At 33.8% G+C, this 12,534-nt stretch overlaps 1 protein-coding gene across 8 annotated transcripts in view; it reads left to right on the top strand.

The window, feature by feature from the left end:
• Nucleotides 1-12,534, top strand: part of UPF2 (UPF2 regulator of nonsense mediated mRNA decay) — a 200,541-nt gene that overhangs the window by 83,978 nt on the left and 104,029 nt on the right. For all 8 annotated transcript variants that reach the window (XM_069106399.1, XM_069106395.1, XM_069106396.1 and 5 more), the window contains 2 exons: nucleotides 2,282-2,465; nucleotides 10,157-10,296. In XM_069106399.1, coding sequence (XP_068962500.1) covers nucleotides 2,282-2,465; nucleotides 10,157-10,296 — 324 coding nt within the window. The remainder of the gene's footprint in view (nucleotides 1-2,281; nucleotides 2,466-10,156; nucleotides 10,297-12,534) is intronic.

The raw sequence follows: 12,534 nt of genomic DNA, 5'->3' as shown, positions 1-12,534 counted from the left end.
AATATGTGGATAGTTTATTTGTAGCTTTATCTGTAATTTATTAGAATTTCCATTATAATATCACTTAAAGTGATGAAATTTTTCCTTTGGTTTCTTGTCTTTTTTTTTTTTTGAGGGGGGAAGTCAGGGCAATTGGGGTTAAGTGACTTGGCCAAGGTCACACAGCTAGTAAGTGTTCTTTGCCTGAAGCTGGTTTTGAACTCAGGTCCTCCTGACTCCAGGGCCAGTGCTCTATTCACTGTACCACCTAGCTGCCAATTTCATTTGGTTTCTACAGACCTTTTTTAAGGTGGGTGTTGATAGTTGCTGTAATTACAGTGTTATTTTAGAATAGAATCTAGAATTCTCTTTGACAAGATAATAATTCTAAAAATATAAATGTTTTTTTAAAAGTAATTTTAAAAGTAAATTTTTAAAAGTATTTTAAAATTAATTTATATTTAAAATAGTATTTAAAAAATTTTTAAAGTAAATTTTAAAAAATTTAAACATTTTTAAAAGTAATTGTGTGTAACTCAAAATTTTTTCTTTACAATATAAGTTTGTGGACTAGAATAAATATACTGTAAATGAGCAGGCAGAAAGATTAAATAGAATGAATTTTTATATTTGTATGTACATAGTCCCCAACTTAGAAACAGTTGGTATTTCAAAGATTGCTTTAGATTTTATAACAGTTACGTAGAGATGAATGTTGTATGTGTTAGGGTCCCATGCCAGTCCATAAATCCATTTAACCTATAATATGTAACTAATGTTTAGAACTATATCTGCCTACCATTCCATTCATTCACTTGAGTATATTCCAGTTGAGAATGGCAGGAATATGTATTTCTAGTCCCAAAGCAAGAACATAAAGATATTTTTTAGCACTGGTAATTAATTTACTCTTCTTAATTGCATAAAAAGAAGGTGCTTCTAGGTCATTCACTACAGAGGTTTTATGAACAAAGCTCAGTTCCTTTTGGGAATGGATCTTTCTCTTTTTTACTTATTTATTTTCAGAATTCATTTTTAAAAGTTTTGAGTTCCAAATTATTCCCATCCCTCTTTTCCCTCCCTCATTCATAGAGAAGGCAAGTAATATAATAACACTTATACGTGCAAAGTCATGCAAAACTTATTTCTCTGTTAGTTATGTTGCTAATAATTTTGCAAAAAATATGCTTTCATTTTGCACTCAGAGTTCAAAAGTTCTCTCTGGACATAGTTAGTATTTTTTTCCTTGGGTCCTTTGTCTTGATTAGAGCAGCCAAGTTTTTCACAGTTCATCATTGTTACAGTATTGCTATTACTGTATACAGTGTATCTCTTGGTTCTGCTCACTTCTCTTTGTATCAATTTTTATATATGTCTTCCCAGGACTTTCTAAAATCATCCTACTTGTCATTATTTATAGCACAGTAATTTTCCATCAGTCATATAACACAACTTGGTTAGGATTCTACATTTGATAGGCATCCTGGGAACTTTTTCAATACTTTTATTTGTATGTCAGGACCAATTGTATTATTAGAAAGTGAAAACACCTCTGTGTCACAATGTAGGTTTCAGTTCTGCTATAAGATGTCATGAATAATAAACTATTTCAACTAGTAGAATAATGGAGAAAAAAATCTTTTGGCAGTCTAATTGCCATTTGTACTCAGAAATTGATACCTCAGGCCCAGGACAGAGAAGAGACAAAAAAAATCTGTCCCTGAGTAAGGAAAGATAGATACATCTTTAAAAGTTGATGAAATTAAAGACAAAAACAGTAGCAGAGAGAAGGATCTAGGAGAAGTTAAATAAATGAATGAATTTGGGCTCTTTGTGCATTCCCTGAAAAGGAGGCGGTAGGGTTATGATCTGGTTCGTGAAAGGGAGTGGACATCTCAGAGAAATTTGAACTTTTGAGTGCCTATTATATTACTGTGCTCAGAGTAGACTTTTCTTTGTTTTTTTTTTTTTGAATGTTTGAATATTTAAAAATGTTGATTCTCACCCACATTTCAAATGTTATACCTTTTGTTTTTTTAATTGACTTTTTCAAAACCAGAACATCATAGGCAAAAAAAAAAAGGCTTTTATCAAATAGGCTGTAATTTTTAATTTGTTCACTATACTAAAATTTTAAAAATACTTTAAACTGGAATTATTCTTTTTGTTTCATAGTGATGAAAAACAGACTAGAGACTCATGGTATACATTTTGTTTCTTTACTTTTAGTTGTTATATGTTGTATTTATAATTAAATTCTACTACCAATTTCTTAGAGTCAAATATTCTTATTTATTATCAGCGATATGTTTGGTGGAAGAAAAATTTGGAAGTTTGGACAAAAGACCATCCTTTTCCTATTGACATAGATTATATGATCAGTGATACATTAGAACTGTTAAGACCAAAGATCAAACTTTGTAATTCTCTGGAAGAGTCCATCAGGCAAGTACAAGACTTGGAACGAGAATTCTTAATAAAACTAGGTAAGCAAACCGGGGTGGGGGGCGCGGAGAGGGAAATAAAAGTGATTCTTGGCAGTTGCCTATTTCTTTTAATAGTATCATCAGTTATAATTTTATATTCATTGTGTTTTATATACCTGGTTCTGACTTATATAATAGTATTAGGTATACCTTCTTGGTATACCACTAATTTCAGTTAATACCAATTTAGAAGAACATAGCTTTGAGGGATTCATAGAAAATGTTGGTAAAGGAAAAATACATTTAAAAATTGTAAACATTGCATATTTTTGGTTGCTAATTTAAGATTTAAGACTTTTCTTTGTATTTCAGATATATATGTATGTTCTTTAATTTTATTTGCAGTCATCTTAAATTTTAGTAGTAGTTTGTCTTTACTTTTTAAAATTCTTAAGATTTTGTTTATTAGACACACTGTATCATATTAGATAGAGAGCTGACCTTGTGATCATCAGGGTAACCTGGGTTTATATTCTACCTCTAAGACTTAGCAGTTGTTACCGTGGGCAAATAACTTAATTTGTCAGTGCTCCATGCACCCTTTTATTATTTATTTATTTATTTTTGCCTTTTGGAGGGCAGTTGGAGTTAAGTAACTTGCCCAAGGTTACACGGCTAGTTTTTTTGTGTGGGTGTTAAGTGTCTGAGGCTGGAACCGAACTCGGGTCTTCCTGACTCCGAGGCCGGTGCTTTACTCACTGCACCCACCTAGCCGCCCGTCCACGTAGCCTTTTAAGAATGCAAGTTGAAAAGTATCTGCCACTCAACATTGGTAGAGAATTTGTTCTTCATCTTCTCAGTAACAGCACAGATTCTATACTGTTTACTTCTTCTCGGATGTTCCCTAACATTATAAATGTTATTAGTATCATTGCCAGGAGAGCTAAGTGCTCTTTTGAAAAGTTCATATACTTATTTTGGCAGAGTGCTCCTTGCTATCGATTTATTGTGGACTTTTTGCATTATCAACAGGAATGTAGGAGAAATGAACTAATTTTGTTTTGTCGTGTATTTATTAGATCTGTTTTGTAGTATTGTAGCTGAATGATTTGTTTCTCAACTCTACAAGAATGGCTCATCTAGAACTAGTAAAATGGATTTATATTACTTGTTTGGATAAAGAGAAATTAAATATAGGCCCTGGCATGTTAAAATTCTCTGAGATAATGAAACCTATTCTGTTTCCATCATTTAATAATGCTTAAAAGTATATTGTTGTATTTCTTGTTATCATTTCATATAGAAGATGATCTAGATCATAGTATGATGAGAGCTTAAACCTGCTGGATTAGAACCATCAAGTATCAGAATATAGGTTGATATTTCGCAAATTCTGGCACAGGCCTACTGAGTTTATGTCCCTGCCCAGTGTCAGAACCTTTTTATTCTCATAGTGGAAAGGACACCTTGCTAAGAGATTCATCCTTTAAGCCATTTGGAGTTTTTTTTTCTCTCTTTTTGGAGGGGGGAAAAGCAGGGCAATTGGGGTTAAGTGACACGACGAGTAAGTATCAAGTGTCTGAGGCTGGATTTGAACTCAGGTCCTCCTGACTCCAGGGTGGGTGCTCTATTCACTGCACCACCTAGCTGCCCCACCATTTGATATTCTTTATTGCTTAAGGAGAAGTCCCTTAAAATTTGCTTTTCATGGTGAAGAAGCTAGAAATTTTTATTCTCTTAAGCTACTCTTGCGTGTCCTTATTATAGTAAGCTCTGTTTCCATATAGAGGACTCCTGATTCCTTTGTGTCTGGTATTGAGCAAAAATACTTGTTTTTCAAGGTGCTGCTAACTGAGCAATTAAGTTTCTTTCTGTTGTTTACAAGTTCACAAAGATTTCTATATGATAATTCTGTTCTTTTTAAACTCACTTTCAGGTTAGCTATTTCCTTTTCTTTGATAAGTTTTGAAATGCTTATTTTTATAAGTTCATAAAAGAATTCTTACACCAAACAATTATAATAATAATACTGTTCTTAAAATTCATGCTTGTGTGATTTACAGTAGATAAAAGTTTACGCATAATTGTTTATAGAGATAGAAAAGTTAATTCTTTTTTTACTCAATTTGCTTAGGATCTTAAAGATTTGCCTTTATTCCTTTTAGTGACAAGTATTTATTGCATACTACATTCTTTACCTTTCATGTCTACATTTTCAATAGGTATTAAGCACCTACTATCCATCAGACACTGTTCTAGCTGCTAGGAATAGAGAAATGAAGATAAAAGTCCATGAACTCAAGGTTTATAGTTAATTGGGGTGGACTGATGAGGAGTATATATATCAGTATTAATACAAAGAGGAAAGATAAAGGCAATTTTTAAAACTTTTTTTTATTCCTTTTTTACAAGGTTGGTCCAAGAAGATTTTAAGAAGTAGAGCTATGGAATTTTAGGCATACTGGACTGCGCATATAATATTCGTGTGTGTGTGTGTGTGTGTGTGTGTGTGTGTGTGTGTGTTTGTGTGTGTGTTTGTGTGTGCGCGCGTGCGCATGCAGAGGTCAGAGATTATAGTATTAAGTTGAGGACCAGTATTTGCCTGGAATGTCTGACATAAAGGATTTCAGAATAAAATGAGGATGAAAAGGTAGGTTGGAGCCTGATCGTGAAGGGCCTAAAATTTCAGGCTAAGGAGTTTGTATTTTATCCTATAGGCATTGGGGAGAGACTGCAGGTTTTTGATCTGGGGAGTAACATGTTCAGATCCTGTGCATTAGGAAGATTATTATGGCATCTGTGTGAAGGATGGATTGGAGAAGGGAGAGACTGGAGGCAGGAAGACCAGTTAGAAGTCTGTTGCAGTAGTCCAGGCAAGAGGTAATAAGGGCCTGAACTAGGGTGGTGGTAGTATGAGAGAAGTGTAGTATATTAAATAAAATAGGTAGCACTAAACCTACCTTGTTTGTGTATCCCATACTATACTTCTTTCTACCCTCTTGTTTGTATTTTTAAAATATTTCATTGACTTCTTTTTTTTCTTTTTGGAGGGGGGAGGGCAGGGCAATTGGGGTTAAGTGACTTGCCTAAGGTCACACGGCTAGTAAGTGTTAAGTGTTTGAGGCCAGATTTGAACTCAGGTCCTCCTAACTCTAGGGCCAATACTCTATTTGCTGTGCCACCTAGCTGCCCATTTCATTGACTTTTTTTTAATATCACTATCACTGTCTACCAAGACTTCCCTTAATTTTTTACTGCCATGCCCTCCAAAAGCCCTCCCTTGTAACAAATAAGTACAGTCAAGCAAAACAAATTCACTTATTTTGTCTGAAAAAGTATATGTATTATTTTGTACCTCTGCATCCATACCACCCTGCACATGCCCAGTCTCATCTGATTTCAGAACCTAAACAGGGTCAGGTTGGTATTTGGATAGAAGACCTAGGAATACCATGTACTGTAGGCTTGAGATAGCTAGGTGGCTCAGTAGATAAAGCCCTGGGCCTGGAGACAGGAAGACCTGAATTCAAATTTGGCCTTGAACTCTTACTAGTTATGTGACCTTGGATAAGTCACTTAACCTCTTGTTTGCCTTAATCCCCTGGAAAAGGAAATGGTAAACCACTCCATTATCTTTGCCAAGAAAACCCCATGGTCCATGGAGTCATGAAGATTGGAAATGACTAAATGCCTTAACAAAAAGTCCATTTTTGTTCCAGGTGACAGGAAGCATGATTTGTATTGATTAGTGTTCTTAAGTCTTTCGTAGTTGTTTACTTTTATGTTACTGTAGTCATACCTAGTGTCCCAAAAATTATAGTTCAGTTTTAAATTTTTGCAGGTTAAAACTGCATTAACAGTTTGGGACACCTTATACAAATTGTTCTTGTCTTCCCATGATTCTCTGAATCTTTCTAGTTCATCATTTCTTATGGTATATTAATATTTTTGTTATACACATACACACACACTCAAAAATGTACACATACTTGTTCAGTCATTCCCCAGCTGATGAGTACTCACTTTGTTTCCAATTCTTTGCTGCAACAAAAAGTGCTTCTGTAAAAGTGTTTGTACATACGGATCCTTTTCCCTTTCTGACCTTTTAGGGAATGTAATGTGTCTCTCATAGTGGTATCACTGGCTCAAAGGATATGCACAGTTTATCAGCTTTTGGGGAGGGCTTGGTATAGTTCCAAATAACTTTCTACAGTAGTTAGACCACTTCACAGTTCCACCAAGAGTATATTAATTTTCCTGTCATTTTCCTTTTTCATCTTATCAGTTTGATGAGTGTGGAACCTTAGAGTTGTTTTAATTTGCATTGCTCTTGTGATTTGTAGCATTTTTTTGGTTGATAGTTTGCATTTATTCTTTTAAAAACTGCCTGCTTATGTCTGTTTTTTGCATTTGCCTATTGGTGAGTTCTCTATATATCTTAAGCATTATACCTTCATCAGAAAGATTCCCTGCAAAGATTTTTCAGTTACTTGTTTTTCTTCTAACTCTTGCCTTGTTTATGCTTTTTTATTTTATCTGATTAAAATTGTCATACTTTTTATGATCACCTCTGTTCCTTGTTTGCTTGGGAATTTTTCCCCCTTTCCATAGTTGTGAAAAGATACCACTTTATCTTTTATTACCCATTTATTTTAATGGCAACCTTCAAGAAGAACCCTGTGCTCATGACACGTCTTAGTAAATACATAGATGTCTGTTTCACAGAGGCCCATGAAGGACTAGATTTTGTTTTCCACAGGTCAGGTAAATGATTAACTTAAAACCCAACAGGAAGCATCTCTGCTTGCCATCGTCTAGGATTTGGGAAGGGTAAAAAAAAAAACAGTTTTGTGAACATGGAACTATTTATTGGGACTGAATGCAAACCAAAACCTGATTGAATATATTTCTTCCCTGAATCCCTTATGTTTTAATAATATATTAATTTTTGTGAGTAAAAATATCTTAACAGTTTATTTTCCCAGTGGAAAATAGGATAAGCACATTGCTGGCATTTCTTTCCTTCTTTTAATTTAAAAGCAGTTTTTAAGAGTTTTGATACCTAAAATGACCATAATCATTTCCCCCAAATACATGCTCCTCTTCCCTTTATTGAGCATTTGTTTAAAAAACAACAATACTCAGACTCAACCAATACAGCTACCATCTAAGACAGCATATGCAACATTCTGCCCTCTTACTGAAAGGAAAGATGTATTTCATCAGAGTTCGGCTGCCTCAAAGTACTTCCTAATTAATCTTTATTATAATATTAACTATATTATAGTCATTTTGGATTGCTGTAGACAAGACAGCTGTCTTTGAAAGGTAGAAAGTTGCTGCGTGGAGAAATTGCAAAACTTATTAAAGGTTAAAAGAACTAGTAGCCTTGTATCCACTGTTAACTTGTCTTTTCTTCTACATCCACAAATATGCCCAATTCTTCCTTGTTTTTCTTATGTAGCTTTCAGCATTATCTCCCTAGGTGTTTAGTGTGTCAAGAATAGCAGACACTTTTTTTTCTAGTTCTGTCTCTGACAGCTACTTTCTTTGTGACCAGTGACAAGTAAATTAAGACTCCATCTTTAAGGGGCGGCCAGGTAGCACAGCAAGTAAGAGCACCGGCTCCAGTGTCGGGATGACCTGGATCAAATCTGGGCTCAGATACTCAGCACCACACCCAGAAATAACTGGCCGCGTAACCTTGAGCAAGTTTCTTAACGCCGATTGCTTTAAAAAAAAAAAGACTCCATCTTTAAAATGGAAGTAACAATTCTTCAGTTATCTCATTAGAGTATTTTAATATACAAAATAATGTATATGAAGACTTTTAAAAATCATAGAACTATGATTATAGTCTTACCCTGTTTTCTTTCATATTTAAATATTTTCTGTTTTGAGTTGTCAGTTTTAAATATGTAATTTAATAAACTGTTTCTTAAATTTTCCTGTGAAAATATTTAGAGAAAAAGTCGTAATGGATTTGAGGTAACAAAATAATTTTTTCAGTAGATTCTAAATAATGATGGAAATAATTTTGCCTTATATACAGTATTTGTTGCAGTGATTTCTACAGTATTCAACTTAAATGAGAAGCCATGTGGTATGTGGGAAAAGAGTAGTGGAAGGGGCAGCTAGGTGGCACAGGAAATAGAGCACCGGCCCTGGAGTCAGGAGAACCTGAGTCTAAATTTGGCTTTCAGACATTAAACCCAAAACTAGCCATGGGCAAGTCACTTAACCTCAGTTGCCTTCCAACAAAAAAAAAGAAAGAAAAGAAAAGTCTACTGGGCCAGAAGTCAGGTGTTTAATGCTTCTCACTGATTCTTGTTGGACCTTTGAGCCTCTTTAGATTTTAATTCCCTTCAGTTAGAAGACTGAATTAGATAATGCCTAAGTTGATTCTATTAATAAATATTATCTAGTATTTGGATTCAGTACTATGCAAGATACCCTTTAGCGATTTGCAAGATACCTAAAATGACAAATTTTGTACAAGATGAGATCTCTTCCCCAGAGTTGCTATTAGGGGATATGAGCTTAGTGCTTACGAATTAGAGAAATACAAAAGAAAGTGCCCAGTGGTAAATTTTTGTGGCCAATGCTTCAGGATCTGAGTTCAGTGGGAGGAAGAGCAGTGATTGTTAGAGCAGTCAGGCACATCTCTATGGACATAATGGAATTGGAGTGGGTCACAAGGAATTAATAAGGCAGTTCTGCATTGAAAGTAAAAAAGAACAATGTAAGTGAACGTACAGAAGCGGCAAGGACCTTGGGGACAGTGATGATAAGATAGGGAAGAATTTGACATAAGTAGAGAATATGTTTGACAATTATGGAAAGTTGGAAAGATAGGGTGAGAGAGTAATGTGAAGGGCTTTGGAAGATAGGTAGAAGATTTAAGATTTAATGAGGTAAAAATCAGGGAATGATTCAAGTTTTTTGAGCAAGAATTTAAAGGAAATTAATTGGACATTGGTAGATAGAACAAGATGGATTGGAATGTGGGAAAGACTGGAATCATGTTGACTCTATTAGGATTTTTTTTTTATTAAAAAGGGGGGGAGAGAGAGAGAGAGGAGAGAATGAATATATGTGTGTAAATTATGATCAAAACTTGTGACCTTTTTTCTTCTCTGGAATCTCAACTTTATGACCACCAACTATTCACATTTATGTAGTACTTTAAGGTTTAATGAGGAATTCCCTCTTCCGGTGCATATGAGTACCTTTTCTGCAACCTCGAGTTTTAGACAGCATTGAGAGATTAAATGACTTGCCCAGAATGACATAGGAATTGAACTCATGTCTTTCTTTTTCCTAGGCCAACTCTTAAGTCTATGAATCCACTCTGCCTTGTAGCTTTGTTCTTGCAGTACTAAAATTAAAAATTATAGACATGATATTTAAAGCTGTTCAGTAAAGACAGGATGTCTCCTTTTCTATGACCCTATGGAGGGGACATAAGAATTTCATGTATATCTTAGAAATCTCAATTTTTGAAGTATTCTTATTGATAAAAAAATTTTCCCTCTAACTTCTTCAAAGTATGCCTCTGTTAATATGAAATTCTCCATTTATCCTTTGGAGGAAGCCTGAGTTTTTTACTTGACTCACAACTGATTTTCTGTAACAATTTCAACAAAACATTTAGTAAAATATTTCTTTTAATATATCATATATGTTCTTAGTTGAAAGTACTTCTTGAAAATTGTCTCATTCTACTTATGTTTTGCTGCTTTAATTTTAAGGCCTTATGAATGACAAAGATTCAAAAGATTCCATGACAGAAGGAGAGAACCTTGAAGAAGATGAAGAGGAGGAAGAAGGAGGAGCTGAGACAGAAGAACAATCTGGAAATGAAAGTGAAGTAAATGAACCTGAGGAAGAGGTGATAACACTTTTATTTATAGCCAAGTTCGTAAAAGGTACATTTGTTGAAGTGTAGCCTATATAAACCAAGTTTATTTCCAAGGTGACAACAGTTTGTTGTATCTGCCATATTTTCTTTCCTTTGAAAGTTAGTCCATATTCCCTTTATAGAACTTATAAAGTGATGAAAAGTATTATTGATGAGATCCTATCAATTTTAAAGAAAAAAAAAAGCATTCCTATCTTTCATGCCCTTTTCTTCCAAACCCATCCCTTTACAATACACTTTATATATTGTATCATTTATGCCAGCTCTAAATCTAATCCTAATAATCTTCCTGTTATTTTAGGTCTAGTATCATTTGAAATCTGAAATTAATTTTTACTTTGTAAATTATAAATATATATTAAAAATACAAAAATTTTAGACCATCTCTTTTGCTGTATTATTTTTTCTTTTTACTAGAAAATGGTCAATAGTAAACAAATTACAAGTCCATCAATGTAAAACAGGCTTGGCTACCCAAGGCCATTACATTTTTCTGCAGTTAATTGATAGAGGCCTTATAGCTGTGCTTATACTTGTGTAAGACAATAGAAGAATTTTGCATGATTTGAAGCATGCCTTTAACATGGTGCTTTATAATTAAATGGAGTGATTACAGAAAAACAGTGTATATAGCGGCACAGTCCTATGGGGTTTTCATGAACCTTTACTAATTTATAGCAAGTATAGATGGCATTTTAGAACTTTATCTCATTTTTTACTTTTTCTTTCTCTAAGTGTACAGCTTTGAAATAAAAGCACATTAGCCAGTAAAATTTTATAACTGCAAAACACTTGTGTAATTGGTCGCATAATAGACGAACATTTTGCTTCTTTTTATGTGAAGATGTTTTGCGTTCCCACACTATTTCTTCTCTCCTCTAAAATGCATGTATATAAATTCGTAATTTTGAGAGTGACTTACTATTTAGCTATTACTTTCTTTTAAGGGTACAACTACTAACATAGAATATATTTTTTTCTGAATAAATAAAATATATGTATAAATTTGCTGGAACTTTGGCACTAGAAGGGAAAACAGAGAAAGAATGCTTTATCTCTCATCTACTGACCAAGTATGACCACCTTCCTCATGCACCACAGAAGATAATATAAAGAGAGGAGAAGGAAATAGTTAGATAGGAAGAGTTATGAATGGTAATCTAGAACAATTTTCACTTACTCAGAAGTGTGCTCAAATCTAAATCTTCCACCCAAAAAGAACTTTCTTCATCATATTCTACCTTCAGATCCAGAGTATGACTTTTAAAATTAAGTGTTTAGAACTTATTTCTACTGCATAATATCCATATGACCACCAAATAAGATTTCATTTTTAGGCCAGGAGTTATTCCCTAAGAGGTTTGTGAGTAGATTTCAGAGCATTGCTGGGGATGGAGGTTGGTCAAATATTGCATCTTTATATATAATTGATTTCTTTGGTAATCCTATGTATTTTTTTAATGCATTTAAAAACATTCTTAGGAATCCATAGGCTTAGATTGCTAACGGGGGGCATGACACATACGCACAAGTTTGTGAACCTCTGCTTTTGGGCCTGCTGCTGCAACTTTCAAAAGTTTTGTTCCCTCACTTCGTGCCTCCCCAATACTGTGGTGTTTTTTAAAAAAAAATGTTTTTATTAATACATTATGTTTTTAGATTACATTCATTTCCAAATATGTTCCTCCCCTCTCACGTAGTATGTTAATTATATCTGATGTTATGACAATATGTCTATGACATAATGTCTCTGACATTATGATTATATGACTATATCTGACAATATTTTGGGGACTTTTATAAATCATTTTTTAAAAGTGTATAGCAAAATATTGTGCTGTAATCATAAAGTCACATATAACAAATTTGTTAGGTAAAATTGCTTAGTCTGCTTGCCATTGTCAGCTTTGAATGACCCTGATGAAGTTCTTATCCTGACCAGTACTTTTGCATCTCTAAACCAATCCATATATGCAGATTTTCTTTTCAAACCTTTAATGGCAAAAATTCTAAGAAAGAAAGAAAAATCATACTTTTGATGTAATTGTTTTAAGGGGTGTATTAATGTGGCTTTCCTGAGTCTTTAAAAAAACAACAACCACTCAAAGACTGAGACTTCCTTTAGTTACCTTGATAGTTTCAGTCTGAGAAATAATAAACTAGAACACCAGATTGATTTAATTTAGTAAAGTCGAGGGGACTTGAAAA

This window comes from Petaurus breviceps, unplaced genomic scaffold (assembly GCF_028583685.1).
Source record: "Petaurus breviceps papuanus isolate PSGF00001 unplaced genomic scaffold, PetGlider_PUasm1.0 79, whole genome shotgun sequence".
Lineage (NCBI taxonomy): Eukaryota > Metazoa > Chordata > Mammalia > Diprotodontia > Petauridae > Petaurus > Petaurus breviceps.
The sequence above is the reverse complement of the archived record's forward strand: the minus strand, read 5'-3'. Positions and strand labels throughout refer to the sequence as shown.